Source organism: Dreissena polymorpha, chromosome 6 (genome assembly GCF_020536995.1).
Source record: "Dreissena polymorpha isolate Duluth1 chromosome 6, UMN_Dpol_1.0, whole genome shotgun sequence".
In the NCBI taxonomy this organism is placed as follows: Eukaryota; Metazoa; Mollusca; class Bivalvia; order Myida; family Dreissenidae; genus Dreissena; species Dreissena polymorpha.
The window spans coordinates 89860821-89883801 of NC_068360.1; the positions used below are offsets into that span (position 1 = coordinate 89860821).

General features: G+C 34.9%; 2 protein-coding genes across 8 annotated transcripts in view; one reads left to right on the forward strand and one right to left on the reverse strand.

Annotated features, from left to right (window-relative positions):
• Window positions 1–383: 383 nt before the first annotated feature.
• Window positions 384–22981, forward strand: part of LOC127833577 (monocarboxylate transporter 4-like) — a 29826-nt gene continuing 7228 nt past the window's right edge. Inside the window, exons 1-7 of one of the 5 annotated variants that reach the window (XM_052358917.1) lie at window positions 384–762; window positions 2255–2371; window positions 3141–3284; window positions 9001–9250; window positions 9765–10360; window positions 14667–14792; window positions 16174–16522. In XM_052358917.1, coding sequence (XP_052214877.1) covers window positions 585–762; window positions 2255–2371; window positions 3141–3284; window positions 9001–9250; window positions 9765–10360; window positions 14667–14792; window positions 16174–16325 — 1563 coding nt within the window. In that variant the 5' untranslated portion in view covers window positions 384–584 and the 3' untranslated portion in view covers window positions 16326–16522. Of the gene's footprint in view, window positions 763–2254; window positions 2372–3140; window positions 3285–9000; window positions 9251–9764; window positions 10361–14666; window positions 14793–16121; window positions 16523–22981 lie in introns of those variants that run through there. The other 4 variants (XM_052358914.1, XM_052358915.1, XM_052358919.1 and 1 more) reach the window with 4 other exon arrangements.
• Window positions 20304–22981, reverse strand: part of LOC127833575 (sodium leak channel NALCN-like) — a 100584-nt gene continuing 97906 nt past the window's right edge. For all 3 annotated transcript variants that reach the window (XM_052358912.1, XM_052358913.1, XM_052358911.1), the window contains exon 40: window positions 20304–21917. In XM_052358912.1, the coding sequence (XP_052214872.1) occupies window positions 21772–21917 (146 nt within the window). In that variant the 3' untranslated portion in view covers window positions 20304–21771. The remainder of the gene's footprint in view (window positions 21918–22981) is intronic.

Below are 22981 nucleotides of genomic sequence, written 5' to 3' on the forward strand. Positions count from 1 at the left end.
AAAGGCCCCTTTAATACAAATATGAAATTGTTTACTTGCACGTGTGTAATTTGAAAATTATAACGTCATAGGATTGAACAGCATGCAGATATTTTAGTTAAACGTTAACTTTAATAAAGCTCTGCTCAGCTATCTCCCTTTATTAGAAAAACAGTCATTTTTTGGATTTGAGTCGCTTGTTTAAGTTTAAATTAATAAAATTAATGTGTAGGTTTTTGTCGCGTGCTTCCTTTAGGTACTCCGACTGCCCCATACAGTACCATACTAAACAAGACTGTGTAAAGTGGGGACGAATGCTAAAGATCCCCTTTAACATATTTCAGTAGCGAGGTTATCATTCCTTAAAAGGGGCTTAAATTAAAACTGTCATTCAAATACACTGCACAGTTCGACAACGAACTGGCCATTTTGATAGTAATCAATTAAATAAGAGGAAAATGTGTTATGACAGTGTTATCTAGGCGAATGGTTACTATCATGTGATTAAAGTTAACTCAGTGCGTACCTTTAGCCCTTATCTTTCTTAAACTGTGAGGTGGTAAGACAGTGTGTTTTTCCGTTGATGCAATTTATATATACTTTAAATGAATAAAAGGTCACAATCTAGCGCGTTCAAAGAGACTTCGGATACAACGGAAGTAGTAGCAGACGATCCAGTGAACAATGGCGACATTTCTAAAGAAATACAACGGCGAAAAGCTCCGGATGGAGGGTGGGGCTGGTTTATCGTTCTTGGCTGCCTTCTACTACGGACAGTTGTCGGTCAGTGCGTATTCGGGCGTTTTTCTTTTACTTCCGGTTCATGGTGTACATTTAAAGGGGCCTTTTCACAGATTTTGGCATTTTTTGACTTATTCATTAAATGCTTTATATCGATAAATGTAAACATTGGATCGTAAAAGCTCCAGTAAAAAATCAAGAATAAAATTAAAAAAAGGAAAAGAACATTGCCCGGACCAGGTTTCGAACCAGTGACCCCTGCAGTCCTGAAGTAAAAACGCATTTGCCTACTGAGCTATTCCGCCAAGTACATGTACGTACGTATTTTATACCTTATATAAGCAATCTTCGTAGTTTCACAAAATTTAACGACAAAAACAGAACTCTCAAAATTATTCAATCGTTTCGCGTTGCAACGCTTTATAATTTTTAGGTTTTAAAATCGTCAAAAGATGCATATAATGGCTATATTATACCATGGTAAATGTTCAGTATTACTGTTTCCTCACAAATATCATAACTAAAACGAAAATTTGCGAATCTGAAACAACTTTTTTCAATTTTGTCAATTTACCAAAGCGTGAAAAGATCCCTTTAAGTGGTTGAATTGCTGATAACGGCTGCAAATTTGTTGTGACTGTTATCTATGGCTGTTAAATATTAATGTTCAACTGTCGCTCATCTTTAGCACATATGGTGAACTTTAAGGCCACATGTTCACAGTTGTTTAAAAAGCAAAGGTACCTATTGGTAAGGGCCTTCACTCTTAAAAACGCCTTATATGCAATATATTACAGACAGGAGTTGGTATGACGCAACGATGAATTAGTTAAAAAAAAATAATTATATATTAATACGCCCAAGGAAACGTATCTATTTCTTCAAAAATACATTTGAAAGACTACACATCTCTAGTGTAGCATTTCTATATATCCGCTCTAATATTCGTCATATACAGTTATTAAATCCCATCCCTGCCGCTGGATTTTAAAAATTTATCTGTCGTTCTTAAACACCACATACTTAATTCGGCCAACTTTATTTCATTTTCACATACAAGCATCTGTGTACTTTTATGTATTTTTAAAGGTGTTGATTTTTGAAAATAATAGCCTTATTTGTAAATAAACGCCATATTTGCGAAAGATATATGCTTAAAATGACTTTTTTTACTATTGATAAAAGATCTGAAGACATCTTAAAACGGAAGAGTGTTTTATCTACTGGGCCGGTAAAAACGTCAACAGTATATGCCATGCGAAATAAAGAAAGCAGAAAAGGCTGGCATCTTGTTGTTTTTAAAAGTATTTGTTTCTTTTTTTTTATTTTGCCAATATCTTATATTTTACTAGGAATTTAATACTGTTTTGTTTTTCGTATATATAGATAAATACATATTATTGTGACACGGTTTTCAACAAAATTATATCGCAAGAGAGAGAGAAAATAAATTAATCTTAACAACTACGATTTTTTTTCTTGGGCATCGGCCTTTGATAATAAAAAATAATTGGACGTTCTATTTTTCATGCAGGCGGTATTCAGAGATCGTCTGGGTTGTTTTACGTGAAGTTCTTGGAGCGATTCGACGGAACCGCCTCGCAAACTGCCTGGGTCTCTTCTCTTAGTATGACTGTCCGTCTCCTCGTTGGTAAGTATCTGGGAGAGTAGATATCATTTGCTCTTAAATAACTCAAATCGTGTCAAACCTTGGCCCGTTCTCACACGTCTTTACGTATGCAAGGAAGTGGATACCACCGTGTACGTCAGTTAGAATGTGGATTCTTCGGACGGTTAGACAGGAAATGGGGGAAAGTAGATGTAAGATAAGATTTTACAACATTTAAAGATGAATACGATTAATAAACAATATGCATGATAAACAGCTTTGTTCTAAAAAAGAATTAATGTGGTATGCTGTTAGTTGTCCTGAGATATTGTTACTAACTCTTTGTATCGGCAAAACCGGACATATGTCAAATCTGCGTTTCAAACTATGATATATAAACTATAATTGTGTCATAAAGATTAACCAAGCGAGTTTAATCAATAATTACTCCCAACCGAAATGTAATACAGCTGCGACACAGATTTTCAAACAAAGTAAAAGATGTTTTTGAAACGCCTTATCATTACAGCGAATTATTTCAAACCGATTTTTATACTTGTAACAATCATTGGGCATACGTCCTCTATTACAATCAAAGATGTACAACTAAAATATAGTTATGCTTTATTACTTTTAATGCCACTCTAGTATGATCAATAAGTAAATGCAAACTGCGCAATCTAAGCGTTTTAACCAATATTGTCTAACTTTGCAGTAAAGTACGCAATTCATGTAAATATCTTATCCTAATAAGTTATTTAAAAAATGATGCAGATAGAAATTGCATAACACTTTCCGTGTATGTTTACATGTCCGATCGTGAGCATTCTGTGTAACCGGGTCTCATGCCGGAAGTTGTGCTACCTTGGCGCCGTCCTCTACGTGCTCGGTCTGCACGTGAGCGCATACGCCACGAGCCTACTATTCCTGTACTTAAGCTACGGCTGCTTGGCAGGTAAGTTGCGTCTGTAGTTCGCTTAAGTTTATCAGGTTTACCGTCCCATATGAAATTAAATATTTCTGATTGTATATCTTTAATAATATCATTTGGTGGGTTTGGGAGAACTGTTAGTGTATAAATTAATTTAGGGAGTGCAAACGTTTTCAACACCGTGTTTTTTCCGATTAGTGTAAGTTTACGATGCTGCCCTGATTTTAAACAATTTTTAAATTTTTGTAATTTAGGCAGTATGTTTTGTTGAACTGTTTTATTTTCATTGTTTGTAAAGGTTATTCCTAACGTTGTTGCTTCATCTGATGTCCAGTGGAATTTCATTTCTTTTTTAAGTTGAATATAACTTTGTTTAAATTTACCTACTCGTAGCACAGTGCATTTACTTTTGTTAAGTTTAAGACCCGATGCCATTCCAAAAAGGGTAAGCGATTCTATGAGATTATTGAATGAGTCAATACTGTCATTTAAAAAATAAGTTGCGTCGTCAGCAAATAGGGACTGTTTAATATCTTCGTCTGGTTCTAGCGATATTCCATTTATATGTTTATTTGATTGGATATAGTGTGATAGATACTCGATGCATATAATGAATAGTGAGGATGAGAGTGGACATCCTTGTCGTACCCCTCGTTCGATGTTAAAACTGTTTGAGAAGAAGCCATTGTTAATTATTATACTGTTAATATCGGTATAAAATAGTTTTACCCATTTAATAAGACTTTCACCGAAATTCATATTTTCTAAGCAAGAGAACATAAACGAATGGTCTAGTGAATCGAAAGCCTTTTCAAGGTCTGCAAAGAAAATGAGGCCAGAATTGTTTGGTTGGTTGAAATAATTTATGCATTCTTGTATCAGACGTACATTTTCACCAATGTATCGTCCTTTAATAAAACCAGATTGAGATCTTGAAATGACTGATGGTAATACTTTTTTTATTCTGTTTGATATACTTTTAGTTGCAATTTTATAATCATTGTTAAGTAGACTAATCGGGCGCCAGTTTGATAAGGATTCTAGGTTTTTTCCAGGTTTTGGAATGAGTGATATTATACCTTGTTTTTGTAGCGTAGTTAGGTTTTTGTTGTTAAATGAATAGTTAAGTGAATTAATTAAATGTATTTTAATATCGTTCCAGAATATTTTATAAAATTCAACTGTGATGCCATCAGATCCTGGACTTTTGTTATTTTGCATTTCTTTAAGTGCTAATCCACATTCATATTCATTAAGTAATCCGTCGCACAGTTGTTTTTCTTCTTGATTTAAAGCATGATGTGTATTTTTAAAAAGGGTGTTATTTTCAACATGTTTTCGTTTATAGAGGGTTTCGAAAAATAAACGTTGTTCTTCTAGTATTTGAGTTCTGTTTGTTATATCTTCGCCATTAACTACTAATTTGTGTACAGTTTTTTGTTCACTTCTACGTTTTTCGATGTTTGCGAAGTATTTTGTATTTTTTTCATTGTGTTCAACATGCTGTGCACGTGCTCGTAATATAATTCCATTGAGTTGTGTATGATAAATTCCTTCTAATACTTGTTTTTTTATGTTATTTCATTTTCAATGTCTTTGGTATCGTTTGTGTTTGTTTCATGTAATTGTTTTTCAAGTGTTTCAATGCTTTTGATGGTTTCAGTTTCAAGTTTGCGTGTTTCTTTTTGTTTAAATGATGTGTATCTAATTGTTGTGTTACGTATATTTCCTTTAATTACTTCCCATAAGGTGTTTGGGTTCGCATCTTTGTTATTTTGAACTGTATTGAGTATTTCTTGTTTTATTTGCGTTTGGTATTGTGTATCTAATAATATGCTGTTATTGATTTTAAAGTATCCTGGGCCTCTTTCAGGCTCTATGTTGTGTATTTTAAGTTCAACTAGAGAGTGGTCAGTCATATATCCTGGTTTTATGTTACATGTGTCAATAATGTTGCAAAGTGACTCAGATATTAAAAAATAGTCTAATCTACAAAATATTGTTGGTTTTGTGTTTGAGTGCCAGGTGAATTTGCTTCCGTTTGGATTTATTGTACGCCAAATGTCTATCATATTGTAATTTTCAATTATGTTATTCAAAATGTTTCTATTTTTAGAATGAGCATAAAGGTTTCCCCTCTTTTTATCTAATAATGGGTTAAGAACAGTATTGAAATCACCACCGATTATAATGTTTTTATCTTGGTTATTAATTACAAACGAGTGTAATGTTTCGTAAAATGTGGAATCATCTATGTTAGGGCCGTAAACGTTGATTAATGTTAATTGTGTTTCATGTATTTTGATATCTATACTTGCTAGTCTGCCGATTATTATTTCGTTAAAGTTATCGACTGTGATCCCTATATTGTTTTTAATCAGAAAGGCTATGCCTTGTTTATTAGTATGTTGCCCACTGAGGTATATGTCTCCGTCCCATTCATCTTTTAAGGTTTGTGCTAAAGTATGTGTCAAGTGACTTTCTTGTAGTAGGCATACACTATTTTTTTTTTCGTCTAACCATTTGAAGATTTTTATTCGTTTGTGTTTATTGTTTAGCCCTTTTACATTCAAAGTACATATTTTAATCATTTAAAAAGGTGGAAGGTGATGTGAATGATTATGTGTGTGTGCTTGTCCGGTTCGTTTTATTTTGAAAAATAGAGAAGAGCTATTCATCCTAAACAATAGGTTCAGCGTAATGGAGTTATGGGTCAGATGAGTACTCTGTATGCAAAAATTCATGTCCCAAGTCTCAGCAATGGATGTTTCATAAACAATACATTGTATTATGCTTAACAAAATCATACGTGAGAACGTATTTTTTTCTCTATGCAACCATATATAGATTACAAGAAGACAACAAAAAAACATTATATGTACAAAAACAATACCTGACAATTTAGTCAGACAGCCTAAGCATGGATTAGCTCTATAAACACATTTTATACAATTTGTGACAATGTATAGCTATATCGACATAAAATATACAGCTGGAAAACATACCGAGTGTTAATACAAGAAAATGAACTAAATCATCTATATTATTACAATATGCAGTGCATTGCATAAATTTAGTTCACGTCTTATTATATTAACAGTGATTAATTGAATAAAGATTAAAATTGGAAGGTTTTGTGGATTGTAATAAATTCTTACAATTATATCCTATAAAGGAATTATATTTGATAAAAATTAATTGCAATATTTAGTGCAGTGTCAAGATTCTCTTATCTTTTAAATTAACTAGAATTTCAGTTTGCACTGCACTGCGCATATTTACACATCTTTATCGTTAGTGTTTCAAACGATACCGTGGAAGGCTATGCATTGACAAATGTTTACTAGGACATGCACTATAAATGAAATAATAGCATCGTAAATACATACATACATGAATATAGAGGCAACAAATATTATCATTGTAGATAAATGTGTATAGAAGCAAAGCGAGACAACAAATTTATGTGTTTCCTTTTTGCCTTTAATAGATTGGAACAATACAGAAGCAAAAAAAGGCGGAAGGCAATATATTGGACAACTTACTGATAGTGCTGCCAAAACAAATTCAGTAAATATGAAAATAGAAAGGTGCATCGCAAATATACCACTTTACGTTTGTTGAAAATGCAATGTATTTGACAACTGTTTGTGAGGATAGTGTAGTCCGAACATACACAATACAGGAAAATATGTACAAGTAACTACACAATTTAGTACGAATGGTACTTAATAAAGGGCTTGTATAGAAAACACAGTATGTGCGGATCCCCGTGGGAATGAATCTTCCAATAGAAGAAACTTATGGAGATACTACACATTGTTAAATATGCTATATCATTTTCCTTAGTTGCTCTCTTTTGCGAAAACGAAAAAAAGAGATGCGGTTTAGGAATTTAACACACGTAACATTGAGAGGTATATTTAGGAGAAAGGTTGAAACATTGCATGAAACAATTCTGCCCTAAAAAAATAGACACATAGGTATAAATGTAATTGCAACAACAAATAATTGCATGCTTCACTTTCGATCTTTTTAAAAACAATACCGTGAAAAGGCAGTATATTGACAAATATTTGCAAGAATAGTATACAGTGCTATAATTGAAATATTAGCATCGTACATACATGGATATAGAAGCAAAATGAGCCACAAAATTTATGAATATTACCCTTTTCTCTAAAGAGAAGAAGAGCACAAAGGGGTATTATAAAAAATATATATAAAAAAAATATTGATATATATATATATATATATATATATATATATATATATATATATATATATATATATATATATATATATATATATATATATATATATTAGCATCGTAAATATATGGATATAGACCCAAAATGGGACAACAGATGTATGTATGCTTCTCTTGTGCCTTTAACAAAAAAGGAATACCCCCCCCCCCCAAAAGAAAAAAAAAACGGTGGAAGGCAATATATTCGACAACGGTTTTAAAGAATAGTGCTCGCAAATACACCACACTATAATAAAGAGAAAACATATGTATATATTGTGATGTATATATTTACTATTATTGTTTGAATTCTTATTTATTATTTTACAGTTTGATTATTATTTTTATTTGAATACTTATTTATTATTTTACACTTGAATGACACTATTTAAATATATATGCAAAAATACAATATATAAACATTGTGATCTAAATTAATTTTTGTTGTATATATCACTATAATATAATATGTCTATTTAGTGTAACATGTATATGATATTTATAAATATTTTTATTTATTGCTTATAGTTGATGTTCTCTATAAAGTTTTTTTTACAATTTAATTACACTATACAAAAGCATACAGAAATACAACATATAAACATTGTGATCTAGATTAATTTTTGTTGTACTTTAACTTTTGGCCGGACGAAGTTCATTCAATTCGTTCTATGAATTACGGGCTTGTAGGTTTCTAAATAAATTAAGGTAACCCAACACGAGTTTTAAAGTATTTTGATTTCATGTGCTTCAGTTTATGCCACTGCCATAAAATACAATTTTCAGGTCGTTTTTATCGGCGTGTTTGCTTTTTTGTTTTTTTTCCTGGTTGAAAGGTTTCAAAAATCGTCAGGATGATGAGTTTTACATCAAATATGTGTGAGCTTAAACATTAACTACTTGTATGTAAACATCATTTTGCGCCATCTGTTCGACATAACGAAAGTGCAAGATAAAAGAATTGTTGCATATGGTTTCAATGCACGAGATATTTGAACAATCGCTTGTTTGGGAATGTAAGAATTTTTAGGTGTGAACATTATACAATTATTAATGTTGTAGCAATACTTATAAATTGAATCTTAACTTTGATAAAACAGAAAGTTAATTTTCAACACATCCAATCTTTCTGGCATTTGGAATTTCGCAATAAAAGATACATCAGTTTAAGTTAAGACGTATATAATTACCGGTTTAATTCCAGCTGAGTGCAAAGCATCACATAGAGACAAAATAAGGTTTAGGTTAATATAACAATAGTTTCACCACACAAAAATGAATGGCTACATTGTTCAGAAGCATAATACAATTGTTTGAAAAACAGACATTTTAATTCCAAATAAACAGTTACATTACTATCGGTAGATTCATTTATGTAAAAACGAAAACGTTCAATAAAACATTTAACAAATAATAAGATAATTTAGCATGATACACTGCCAACATGGAAGAACAATACAATTCACAGTTTCTGTGCTATACATACTGCAGGCATAGGTAGAGCGTTTGTCCTGACGCCCGGCACGTTGCTCCTCAGTGATTACTTCAACAAGCGTCGCAGTCTGGCGTTCGGCCTTGCGTCTGCCGGGTTCGGTATTGGTGGGTTTGCCATCGCGCCAACAATCGAGGTCATGTTCCAGCACTATGGATTCAGTGGGACGTATATTCTACTCAGCGGAATAGCTTGCGAGCTCTTTGTCTGCATTTCGCTATTCCGGCCGCTGTCTGTAACGACGAATCGGTGAGAATTCTCTGAATAGTTCAAACATTTGATGCATGCTGTTTACGTTATTTTTTTTCAGTATGCATAATTGATCCTTTAATATTTAAATTTAATAGAAGTTAAAGCATTGGTTTGTTTTGTATCATCGTTCTAGTTCTTCTTTTCTGTAAGTAAACTATAATATAGTTTAAGCTTAATTCCTGAAATTAGTTTTGTAATATACATGTGATTTATATAACTGCAATCATAGATTTTACTTATCATTTAAAAGTACCTGGTATTTTGTTGAGTCGCCATCGATAAAATGCATATACAACAAAGTAAAAGGCCACACTACAACAGAAAACAACATAAATTATTGTAACTAACAATAATTTATTGACCGTGTTAAAACGGTCAATAAAAACATCAATACTTTAAAACGTAATGAAAATATTCCAAACCTCACGCTTCATAAATGTGTGATATCAAACGCGCACATCACACATCCGTTTGTACTGAATCGGTTAATAAAGGTAAATCTGTGTTTTAGCAGCAAAAAAGAGAGCTTGAAAGAAGAAGAGAAATCTGAAGTCAGCTTACAGGATCACGTTATTCAGACTGAAGCAGATGCAACTGAAGATATGAGAACAGATATTAATGACGACATTCAAAACACAAATGAAAGCGAACATATAGTAGAGCAGGTTCCTATGTTGACCATCAATGGTGTACATACGGAAAGTTCAGTAAAAGGTGAACTTGAAGCAAAAACGCAAAAGAATGAAACTAGTGCCAAAAAGAAATTGATAAATTTCTCGGTTTTAAAGGATGTCCGATTTGTGACGCTATGCATTGCAGCGTTTGTGTTCCATTTGCCTACTCGGGGTCTCTTTTTACCCGCTCTTGCCAAGGCCAAAGGGTTAACTGACATCCAGACGGCCTACATGTTGTCGATTATCGCGGGATCGGACACGGTTTTTAGGGTCGTTTCTGGATTCGTCCTTGACGTCAAATCACTGCGCAGTCTCCGGCCGTATATCTACAACGCGGTCTCCTTTGTCCAGTGTATTCCAATGTTTCTTTTTCCGACTTTACATACGTTTGAACAGTTTGCTGCTGTTTGTTGCTTGGAGGGAGTTATCATGGGTAAGTTTGCTTTGGCTTCCAATCAGTGACTTTATAAATGAGCCGTGATCTTTGAAAAGTGGGTTGAATGCATGTGCGTAAAGTGTCGCCCCAGATTAGCCTGTGCAGTCGAAACAAACTAATCAGGGACGACATTTTATGCTTGTTTGATATTTTTTGTTTAAGAAAGTATTTTCTTAGCAAAAATCCAGTTTAGACGGAAAGTGTTTTCCCTGATTAGCGTGTGTAGACTAAACAGGCTAGTGTGGGATGACACTTTACGTACATGCATTAAACCCCCTTTTCACAGAGCACGTCTCAAATAAATCAATAAATTAAAATAAGTTTTAACTGTTTGCTGCCGTTTGTTGCGTGGATGGTATTATCACGGATAAGTTTGGTTTGTCGTTTTGTCGTTCAATCAGTCACTTAATAAATAAATCAATATAATTCAACGACACATCTATTTAATAAAAAAAGACATATACATATTTACTGTGCATTTTTTCAAAATAAGTTTTGGATTTTGCAAGTTATTGTTGTCTTGGTTATTCAAATGTGGAATTATGTTGACGTTGTTGCCTATCGTCGGTGTCGTTCTCAAAACTCGTACCTACAAAATGCAAACTTTTCAGGAGAGAAAAAAATCGTCACATTTTTTATAACGATTTTTAAGAAAGTAAAATTTTGAAACAAGGGCTGTTTGTAAAACATGCATGCCCCCCATATGGGCTTTCCGTTGTAGTGACAGCCATTGTGTGAATATGTTTTTGTCACTGTGACATTGACCTTTGACCTAGTGACCTGAAAATCAATAGGGGTCATCTGCCAGTCATGATCAATGTACCTATGAAGTTTCGTGATCCTAGCCATAAGCGTTCTTGAGTTATCATCCGGAAACCATTTTACTATTTCGGATCACCGTGACCTTGAACTTTGACCTAGTGACCTGAAAATCGATAGGGGTCATCTGCGAGTCATGATCAATCTACCTATCAAGTTTCATGATCCTAGGAATAAGCGTTCTTCACTTATCATCCGAAAACCATTTTACTATTTCGGGTCACCGTAAACTTGACCTTTGACCTAGTGACCTCAAAATCGATAGGGGTCATCTGCGAGTCATGATCAATCTACCCATGAAGTTTCATGATCCTAGGCGTATGCGTTCTTGAGTTATCATCCAGAAACCATTTTACTATTTCGGATCACCGTGACCTTGACCTTTGACCTACTGACCTCAAAATCAATAGGGGTCATCTGCGAGTCATGATCAATGTACCTATGAAGTTTCATGATCGTAGCCATTAGCGTTCTTGAGTTATCATCCGGAAACCATTTTACTGTTTCAGGTAACCGTGACCTTGACCTTTGATATAGTGACCTGAAAATCAATAGGGGTCAACTGCGAGTCATGATCAATCAACCTATCAAGTTTCGTGATCCTAGGAATAAGCGTTCTTGAGTAATCATCCGGAAACTATTATACTATTTCGGGTCACCGTGACATTGACCTTTGACCTAGTGACCTGAAAACCAATAGGGGTCATCTGTGAGTCATGATCAATGTACCTATGAAGTTTGTTGATCCAAGGCATAAGCGTTCTTGAGTTATCATCCGGAAACTATTTTACTATTTCGGGTCACTGTGACCCTGACCTTTGACCTAGTGACCTGAAAATCAATAGGGGTCATCTGCGAGTCATGATCAATCTACCTATCAAGTTTCATGATCCTAGGCATAAGCGTTCTTGAGTTATTATCCGGAAACCATTTTACTATTTCGGGTCACTGTGACCTTGACCTTTGACATAGTGACCTGAAAATCAATAGGGGTCATCTGCGAGTCATGATCAATCTACCTATCAAGTTTCATGATCCTAGGCCTAAGCGTTCTTGAGTTATCATCCGGAAACCATTTTACTATTTCGGGTCTCCGTGACCTTGACCTTTGACCTAGTAACCTAAAATCAATAGGGGTCATCTGCGAATCATGATCAATGTTCCTATTAAGTTTCATGATCCTAGGCCCAAGCGTTCTTGAGTTATCATCCGGAAACCACATGGTGGACGGACCGACAGCCCGACCGACATGTGCAAAGCAATATACCCCCTCTTCTTCGAAGAGGGGTATAAAAATACCAAACAAATGAAGCTGCAAAATACGGTATAATCCGTAGACGCGTTCGTCATTTTGATATTTAGAAATGGTAGCTACAATATTTCGTCACCACATTTTTGTCAGTTTTATGAGGTACGACAATTCAACCTGATATGAGACCTCGTAACTGCAAATATATAGAGAATACTAGGTCGGTGCCAAATAAAGCAAAGTTTATTTTGCGAAGCTTAGAAAATCTGAACCACGAGCCTTTACGAGTGGTTCAGATTTTCGTGCCGAGAAAAATAAACTTTGCTTTATTCGGCACCGACCTAGTATTCGATTTATCCCATCAATGTTCTTTGTCGAATTTAGTTCATTAGAAATAGAATAGGAAAATCGAACTACACGGAAAATCTCAAAGTTATTTTAAGCAAACATTGTTTCATTATTTAAATCGTGCCGAGCCTAATACATTACAAAAAGATCAGTAACTAACCTGTTTTTCTGTTAATCATACTTATATGTCCCCGATTTTTAAGGAATAATGCAAAAAACACACTAAACAAGTGCAGCTTTAGCGTGAAAGAACATGCATTGTGTTGTATGATGTGTAAATAATGACGTCACGAGTACGCGCACTTAATATTTGTAAATAATGTTTTTTTTGCTTTTTGAGTTGCATTATGTGTTAAAAATATATTACATCTTGGTATCAAATTGTTTGTTTTGTTGAATCTGATTCGATTTTACTAAAAATGATTACTTTATAGTTGATTCCGAGTAACATGACCATTCTCCGCCGCGCGTGACAGCTATATTTCATAAGGGTGTCACGATACGCTCACCTTACGATACGATACGTATCGCGGTACAGTGTGTACGATACAATACGTTTCGCGATACGTATCGTCAGATGAAAACAACATACAAACCATTTAAAACCATTTTTCAATTTGATTTAAAGACCTCTAAATATTTGTCATACAATATACAAAATAACATGTAATGTCATGAAAGTACACGAATTGACAATCAGTTATTATTATTTACAAATCTAAAACTTTGATTAAATATGAACACGAAATTATGAATGTGTTTAAAAAATACGGACTGCTTTATGTTTCTTTTACTTCGATAGATTATTTAAGTTAAAAATAAAACGTGTTTACCAAATAGTCAAACTGGCTATCTTTGCTTGTGCCGTAAAAAACCTCCAAGCGCAATTCGCAGAACCAGTCAAATATTGCACCTTGTTTCGTGACGTAGTCGACACATCATATTTTTGAGTGGCTGAAATTTAATTTTAATGATTTTAAAGAATTTGCGAAATCCTCAGCGGAATCACAAAATTTCGGCTCCTGCTTTGGAAATTCTTAGCGACTTAAGTTGTTATATAAAGCAAATGTTTACACGAATTATAAACGCCTACCACTTTCTTACTGATAACACAAAATGCTTCCATATTTTTTATTAGAAGCTCGGTGGAGGTGATTTCAGTTAAACTTCCGCCATTTTTTGGGGGGCGAATTTCAGTTACTTCCCTTGAAATGCGTCATGAAAAATGCCGTACCGTACCATACCGTACGGACTCAGAGGCGTATCGTGAACCGTACCGAGGGGAGACTATTACGATTTACCGTCCTACGGAGTACCGTGACACCCTTAATATTTCAGCACTGCCGAAATAGAGGAAAATGTATTCCACAGTGGTTTATTTCGACAATGCACGTCTGATGATGGGATAAAAAACTTTGTCAAAGTTGTCCAAACGAAATGACGTACCTATAGGTGAAATGACGTTGCAATATTCGCTACGGCTTTTCGCCCGACAAAAAAGCCAACAATCAAGCTACAACATTTTGTCATGTGGCTTTTTCAAGGACTCCTAATGGCGTAGGGCTACGAGATATAGCCCAAAACACGCACCAGACTTCATATATTCGGAAAAGACGAAAAAAAAAGAGAAAATTTTGGAGCTACGAGGTTTGAGAACGACAGCGACGCTGTGTTCACATTTAAAATAGCTGCGGCCTTCGTATTAATGCATTATGCCAAAGTTATGTTGTTCGGGACTTAATATAATAAATATTTATTTCTTGAGCTAAATTTGGAGCAGCGCAGCGTCGCTGTAACGGACATATTATTTTGTTAAAAACGTATTTTTTGTTTTGCCATATCAATTATCAATTATTAGGACCGGTTGATTATTCGGACAAATTTCAGGACTAAAGACAGCGCAACGCCAAGTTATTCTGGTGGACATTCTGGGAGTGGACAAACTGCCCACTTCGTTCGCGTTCATGCTGACCACTGAGGGACTGGCGACGCTGATTGGACCCCCTGTTGCCGGTAGGGATTTTCGTTGCCATAACTATGGGCAGTTGTAGGCAAGGACTTACAACTTTTTCTCTTAAGTGTAAACTATTGTAAGCAAAAATGCAATAAAACGCGGGTAAGGCAGTGGCATTGACACACCTTTTTTATTGGAGAATACAATGGTTTCCTCATGTCAACCTATAGGGATTGATAGTAAGTTACGGAAATCATTTGTTTTTCTTATTTTAATTTATCACATTCATTTGAGTAAAAGATATGGTTGGCATCTAATCTAAACATTGCGGGTGTGTTACTAATTACAGTGGAACAAGTAACATAATATTCCAGCTAAACAATAACCATGTTTAATTGGACAAATATATGAGTATTGATCTCGGAAACCGGAGCTGTGGGTATGTGTGTCTAAGTTAGCCTGTGAAGTCCGCACATGCTCATCAGGTACGAAGCTTTCCGATAAACTGATATTTTGCTTAGAAGAGACTTTCTTTTTATTAAAAAAAATAATAAAAGTGTCGTCCATGTTAAGCCTGTGTGGACTGCACTGGTTGATATGGGACAACTCTAGGCACATGCAATATGCCCCGGCTTCCTAGAGTGAAGCTCAATACGCCCCGGTTTCCTAGAGTGAAGCTCAATACGCCCCGGTTTCCTAGAGTGAAGTTCAATACGCCCTGGTTTCCTAGAGTGAATCTCAATACGCCCCAGTGTCCTAGAGTGAAGCTCAATACGCCCAGGTTTCCTTGAGTGAAGCTCAACATGCCCCAGTCAATACGCCCCGGTTTCTTAGAGTGAAGCTCATATTAAATACCAAACTTCCACGTTCGTAATCATAGCTTACTTATTGTAAAATGTCACGTTATACTGCGATTGCCCCCTGATCTGGTACCATATCTACTCAGAATCCTAAATCATGATGAAATATTTGTGGACATTTTTTAAATGATTAATTGCGATATCGTTTTTGGAAAACCCAACGACCGCCTGTCTTACTGACCTTACAAAATATGATATAGCATCACACTGGGTAAGTACATTCACATTTTGCTTATAACGCAGCAATATCGCCAATCAAAAAACACCAGACATTCGTACATTCATGTGTGTGAAATTTCGAGTTTATTTACAGGTCACACTGCGTCTTGACGACTGAATCTATGAGCAGATCTGCTTTGCGTACATTAATATATGTTTGAGGCTATGTAAAGGACACCTATGGCATATACGACTATTCGTTCTATTTCAGGTTATTTAAAGAATACATATGGCATATACGACTATTCGTTCTATTTCAGGTTATTTAAAGGACACCTATGACATATTCGACTATTCGTTCTATTTCAGGCTATTAAAAGGACACCTATGGCACATACGACTATTCGTTCTATTGTTGCAGGCAATTTAAAGGACACCTATGGTAAATACGACAATCCGTTCTATTGTTGCAGGCTATTTAAAGGACACCTATGGCGTATACGACTATTCGTTCTATTTCGGCGGTTGCGCCATTTTGTTTGGCGCCATGATACTGGCGTGTGGAAATATTAGGAATTATATCACGAAGAGACACAAAAAGAAAAGCAACACGGCGGGTGTCGAAAACGGAGGTAGAACATTGAAGGCTCAACCATCACTGTAATTTTTCTATTGGAATTCATATTCTAGTAAAAGATAAGCAATATGCTGTTGGAATTGCAAGCAATATTGGAATTAATGGATACTGGCCAAATATAGCTACGAGTAAACATGCTTTTCTTGTTTTCTGTCTATGTTTTAAAGTGTGTGGGCATTATCGATATTTCCACTATAGTGCAATACATCACATATTTACTTAAGACATAAACATATTCGATTTACGTTTAACATATTTGAGGATTACAGCGTGTATGACCTTCCGCAACAAAAACAGAAACGCATATGTTCAATCATTTGAAGTTCAATTAACTTCATAAATACATGTAGTAATATACTAATTTTGGAATGGAATCGTTGCGATCAGTGACCAGTCATTATTGATATACTAATGTCTCTCACGGATTGGCAATTTTTGAATTCAGGTATATATTTTAACAATATGTGTAAATGACCACATAAGGATGTTTCATATCAAATATGACAATTCTGGGTTAGAGGCTTTTGGCCTGGGGCGTAGCACCAATGCCATAGTAATGATACACATTTCTGAGAGTCAGAATTGGCTGGCTCTCAAAATCAAAATTCCCATAAGTCCGATTTACCACTTAATTCATGCGGATTAAAATTAGTTCTTCAAAGATCTCAATAACCCGCCTTGTAAATACAGAACATCACTATAAAACATAACAGTGTTGCTAAGCATTGGCTACGACATAGTTTTTATTGTTTGCATATTCACGCGAGAATAAGTTTCTCACTTGACGGTCTATTGACGGTCTATGCCGAAAAGATACGAGTGTTTACGGAGACAGTAAGAAGAATTTTTTTCTAAGACATTTTTTAAGACATTATATTTGGTATTTAGAAACATATTAAAAATATTGTTATTTTATTTTGCGTTAACAAGACATCCCAGAAAAAAAGAAAATGAAAAAACAACAAATTTTCACGATCATTCTCGGAAATAGACGAAGTAACCGGATATGGTACCGTATTTCACTGCGCAGATCGAGCGCGCAAAGTTCTAAGTGAGACAAATTAAACAATCTGTACACCGTTCTTTATCAGAGTAAGTGGATTTTCTTTTGTATACACATTACAAAGGAAGTATGAGTGCTTTCCTGATCTGTTAATAATGTAATAAAACGCTATTTTAGGCTATTGAAAGTGATTTATTTGACGCCAACAATAACATTTTTGTGCGACCATGTTGTTGTTGTATATCTTCACCGCCTATGTAAACACACCTCTACTTGATTTTTAGAATTCATTATTGAACACATGGTTATCGTTCCCACCACCAGTATCATGTAGTTCTCCACAGGCCTTGGTACCTGTAGTATATACACATATATTGTCTGTAATTACAGTCTCTGAGCTTCTGCACTCAACCGCTAGGGTCAATCCGTATAAATTCGGACCAAGGGAGAAATTCGGACAATACTTCTTCCCAAGCACACTAAATCTAGCCCCAGGCCTTCAGCGCCAACAGCGCTTTTGATTTTAATGTTTTTAAATAATGTTTTAGCTCTGGTGACTTCAGAAGACATTAACGATTTGAACACTTGTCAAAGAAGGACACTTTACACAAAGACCTATTACCTATAGGTCTTTGCTTTAAATGATCATTCTGTGAATTTAAATGAAATCTGCAACGCAGGTTTGTAAGAATTCGTTTTAACAAGCAAATTCGTTGAATTGATATCCCCCGCCTATATGCTTATGGACACAAAAGTATTATATTTGACACTCAAACAAGCATTTTTTTCAAGATTCAAAGGGCCATAACTCTGTTATTCACAGATGGTGTACAATGCCATTTGGCGTGCATTATCCTCTTATCCATATATATACTCATACCAAATTTCAATGAAATCCGCCTAAGCACTTCCAAGATATGGCCCCGGACACAAAAGTGCCTTTAGTAAAAAGCATTTTTTCAAGATACAAAGGGCCATAACTCTGTTTTTAACAGATGGTGTACAATGCCATTTGGCGTGCATCATCCTCTTATTTATATATATACTCATAAGAAGTTTCAATGAAATCCGCAAAAGCACTTCCAAGATATGGCTCCGGACACATAAGTGCCGGACGGACGGACAACGCCAAAACCATATCCCTCCGCCTCTGGCGGGGGATAATAAGTCAACCACGGACAAACGCATGGACAACGGATAGTCTGAGGAAGATAATAAAGGCTTTAATTCAGCTCTCTATGCTCATGTGAGCTAAACAAACTGACATTTGAAATAATTCGATAAAACGTACGGACTAATATATGTAAATATATGTTTTAATATAGATCTATGATGCTTAGTTATTAGAGTTACTTTATTTGCTGTATGTCTTATTGTTAAGTTCAAGTGACCACGCTAAATTGAGAAATAATCAACATTCGATTGAAATACTTCATAATTTGCTAAACTTAGAATTTCAAACGAAATTTAGATTACAACAATGTGGTTTACATTTCCCAACCTATCAGTTTTACAATAATTGAAATGCAAGTGATTATAGTATTAAAGCATTTTGATGCATACATAGTTGTTATGCTACACCTGATGTACATTGTATTGTTGAAACCCGCTTCAAGTTCCACATGTTATTCTATACCATATGGGAACAATTAATAACAAAGAAAACAAGATATGTGTTTGTCGATATGTGTTTGTCAGAAACACTATGTCCCCTTTTGCGCCGCTTTGAAGCTATATATTTGACCTTTGACCTTGAAGGATGACCTTGACCTTTCACCACTCAAGATGTGCGGCTCCATCAGATACATATGCATGCCAAATATCAAGTTGCTATCTTCAATATTGCAAAAGTTATTGCAAATGTTAAAGTTGGCGCAAACCAACAGACCAACCAACAGACAGGGCAAAAACAATATGTCCCCCACTATAGTGGTGGTGGACATAAAAATGCTATGTTAGCGAGGAAGTACAAAATGGCCACATACTAAATGTCTGTTACGTTCATATTGTACAATACATTTGCTGAAACCAGTGCGTTCGCTACAACTGTTAAGCCTTAACGGCACTTCTTTCTTTACATGTGATAACTCATCGACGACCACCCCCTTTAAGGCTTATTGTAAACTGACCAAATAGGAGGTGATCAACTTAAACTTACTAATATTTAAAAGTTTAAAAGACAAAAACTTATTTTCAAACAAGAGGGCCATGGGGTACTGGTCGCTCACCTTTAAACAAGAGGGCCATGGGGTACTGGTTCGCTCACCCGAGTAGTACTAACATTAAGCAAGGGTCGTCAACGTTGTTTTGTAAAAAGGAAGATTTGTTGTATCGGCAGATCTATAATTATGTGTCTTAATTTTTTTTTATTTGTGTGTACATGTATGTGTTCTTCATATATACATATTGCAACAAAGATAAATGTTGGATACAAGTAATATGATGACAGTAATTTAATAATGAGCATCAACACCAAAGCCTATTAAACTACTTTTTTCACATTTTTTTTTTAAACAAAAACACATTTTTTTATTTAGCCGCTGGCTTTGAGATCACGAGATAAGCATCTCAGTATATCTAGATGTTAAAGGTTATGGCTAGGTTTTCGCAAGAACAGCTTCACAAGTGCAGTTAATAATCCTGGTTTTTGGCAAGAACAGCTTTACAAATACAGTTAGTTTACATGTAATAATGTTAAGTTATTGCAATAATAGAATTTGAGTAAAGCAGTAGAAATATACATGAAGCTTGTTCTTTATGCTCGAATATCTGCACATATATATATCATAGGCTCATAATATTTATATAATATAATATAATATAAATTTCTGTATTTGAGGATTGAAGAGTTCATTGTTTGATCTTTAAAAAAAATATATTCTGATAATTATGAAATGAAAAGCAAGTGAAATTAACACCTATTTCTTTATTGCACAATAATTCAATCAACATAACTATTAAGTATTTCACAACAATTGAATATAATTTTGCACTTTTGACATAACTGTTAAACATATTTCAAAACACATTGTCAGCAACAGGTGCTCCATTATATCTTACATCAAAGTTCACATTGACATTAACGTGTATTATGCATGCTGAAATATTATGCATCACTGGAATTTTGCATTGATAATACATGTACATGTATTAACACTTATTTCATTTAGTTAAAAAGTATTACTTGGTTGCTTTTTTTACAGTACTGTATACAACAGATCCTAAGCTACATGTATTTGGCAAAATCCCAACAATGTGGTCTTTATATACATATTATACAATATTATAACATTTTTGCATTATTTTTAAACATTTGTGTGTGTGTAAATCACAGTGTTAGTACTATAAACACGTTTTACATAAGAACTTGACATTGTTTTTTCATATTATTTGGTTTTGCTTATTTCAAATTTATTCTGTTAATATTCTCAGTGACAATATACATGTTATTAGTACTGAATGGACATTTTGTCTACCACAAAGTAATTGCAATAAATTATTCAAAGCAAAATGTGAACGTTACCCCAGCATTCAATGCTAACAAGTATGTTTAAACAAATTTAATCTAACAACATTATTTACTAAACATTTCTTTACAGTTATTTAACTCATATAAATCATGCCGCATATACTTTACTGCAGTAAGATAAATACTGATCACTAACACTAGAATGGCACGCCACAGGTATTGAAATTAACGAAAACACACACACATTTAACTGCTGCAATAACACAAGATGTTAACAGTTTCCAACACCACTTGGCATCAGTAAAACAAAACCTACTTTTTAGGTTGCAAGAAGTTATAAACTGCCACAAACGTATTTCAATTCAGTACCAGAAGCTTTTCACTGCCGCTAATGTGGGTGTGCATTTATAAGTATGACTGTATGACATACTCCCGAATCTGAGCCTACATTATGTGATATGTGCGAGAATTTCTTTCCTACTGAGCTTACAAAGCTAAAGTCAATTGGAACCCACTTTGAATTATAGCTGCAATAACCAGCTAGTAAGTTTTTAATGAAAGATATCAAATCTACGCATGGTATTGTGCTGTGTATGGAAACTAAAGTACCCGTGAGTACCCCGCCCTACTGGTATGTTGACCACAATCCAATCTCTCGTGGGTCGCATTTGAACCTGGCTCCCCAAGGTCTACTGCTGTAAAAATTATAATTTAATTTGTGTACCAGATGATTTACCCTCAAACAAACACATTCAGAGACCATGATAAAAGCTATTCACCATCAAAGGTAAATTACACTTCCATTAAAAAAAAGCTATTCATTGCCATAATCACAGTATAACTCAAGTCCCAGAATATATTCACTGTTACTTTCACAGTTTAACTCCAGTTCCAATATCTATTCACTGCCTCACTCGCATTTCTCGAGGATAAAGAGCTGTTCACCCCACCACGAGTTCACGTCTGTTGACACGTGATGCCCCACAAGCTCTCCCGACACGCCCTGGTCACCACTGACCTGCTGACCTCCACTGAGACCTTCACCTAGAGTCTTAGCTGCAAGTACACACATGTATAATGACATAACAAACATGATGACCCAGTACATGAATGTGAGCCACGCTATGGGAAAACAGGGTTTAATGCATGTGCATATAGTATTGCCCCAGATAAGCCTGTGCTGTCTGCACAGAGTAATCATGGACACAACTTTCATTTTTTATGGATTGTTTTGTACAAAAGAGTTTTCCTCTAAACAAAACTCTGGAGGAGGTGCAAACCGCACAGGCTAATCTAAACGACAAACCAAACAGGCTTATCTAAACGACAAACCAAACAGGCTAATCTAAACAACAATTAAAACAGGCTTTTCTAAACGACAAACCAAACAGGCTAATCTAAACGACAAACCAAACAGGCTAATCTAAACGACAAACCAAACAGGATAATCTGAACAACAAACCAAACAGGCTAATCTAAACGACAAACCAAACAGGATAATCTGAACAACAAACCAAACAGGCTAATCTAAACGACAAACCAAACAGGATAATCTGAACAACAAACCAAACAGGATAATCTAAACGACAAACCAAATAGGCTATTCTAAACGACAAACCAAATAGGCTAATCTAAATGACAAACCAAATAGGAAAATCTAAACGACAAACCAAACAGGCTAATCTGGACAACAAACCAAACAGGCTAATCTAAACGACAAACCACACAGGCTAATCTGGATAACAAATTACGTAAATGTATTAAGGCCTGTTTGACCACAGCCTGGTTCAAGTGTAATAACAAGTGTGATAATGAGCCAGTAAGACCAAATGCATTAAGGCCTGTTTGACCACAGCCTGGTTCAAGTGTAATAACAAGTGTGATGATGATCCAGTAAGACCAAATGCATTAAGGCCAGTTTGACCGAAGCCTGGTTCAAGTGTAATAACAAGTGTGATAATGAGCCAGTAAGACTAAATGCATTAAGGCCAGTTTGACCACAGCCTGGTTCAAGTGTAATAACAAGTGTGATGATGAGCCAGTAAGACCAAATGCATTATGGCCAGTTTGACTACAGCCTGGTTCAAGTGTAATAACAAGTGTGATAATGAGCCAGTAAG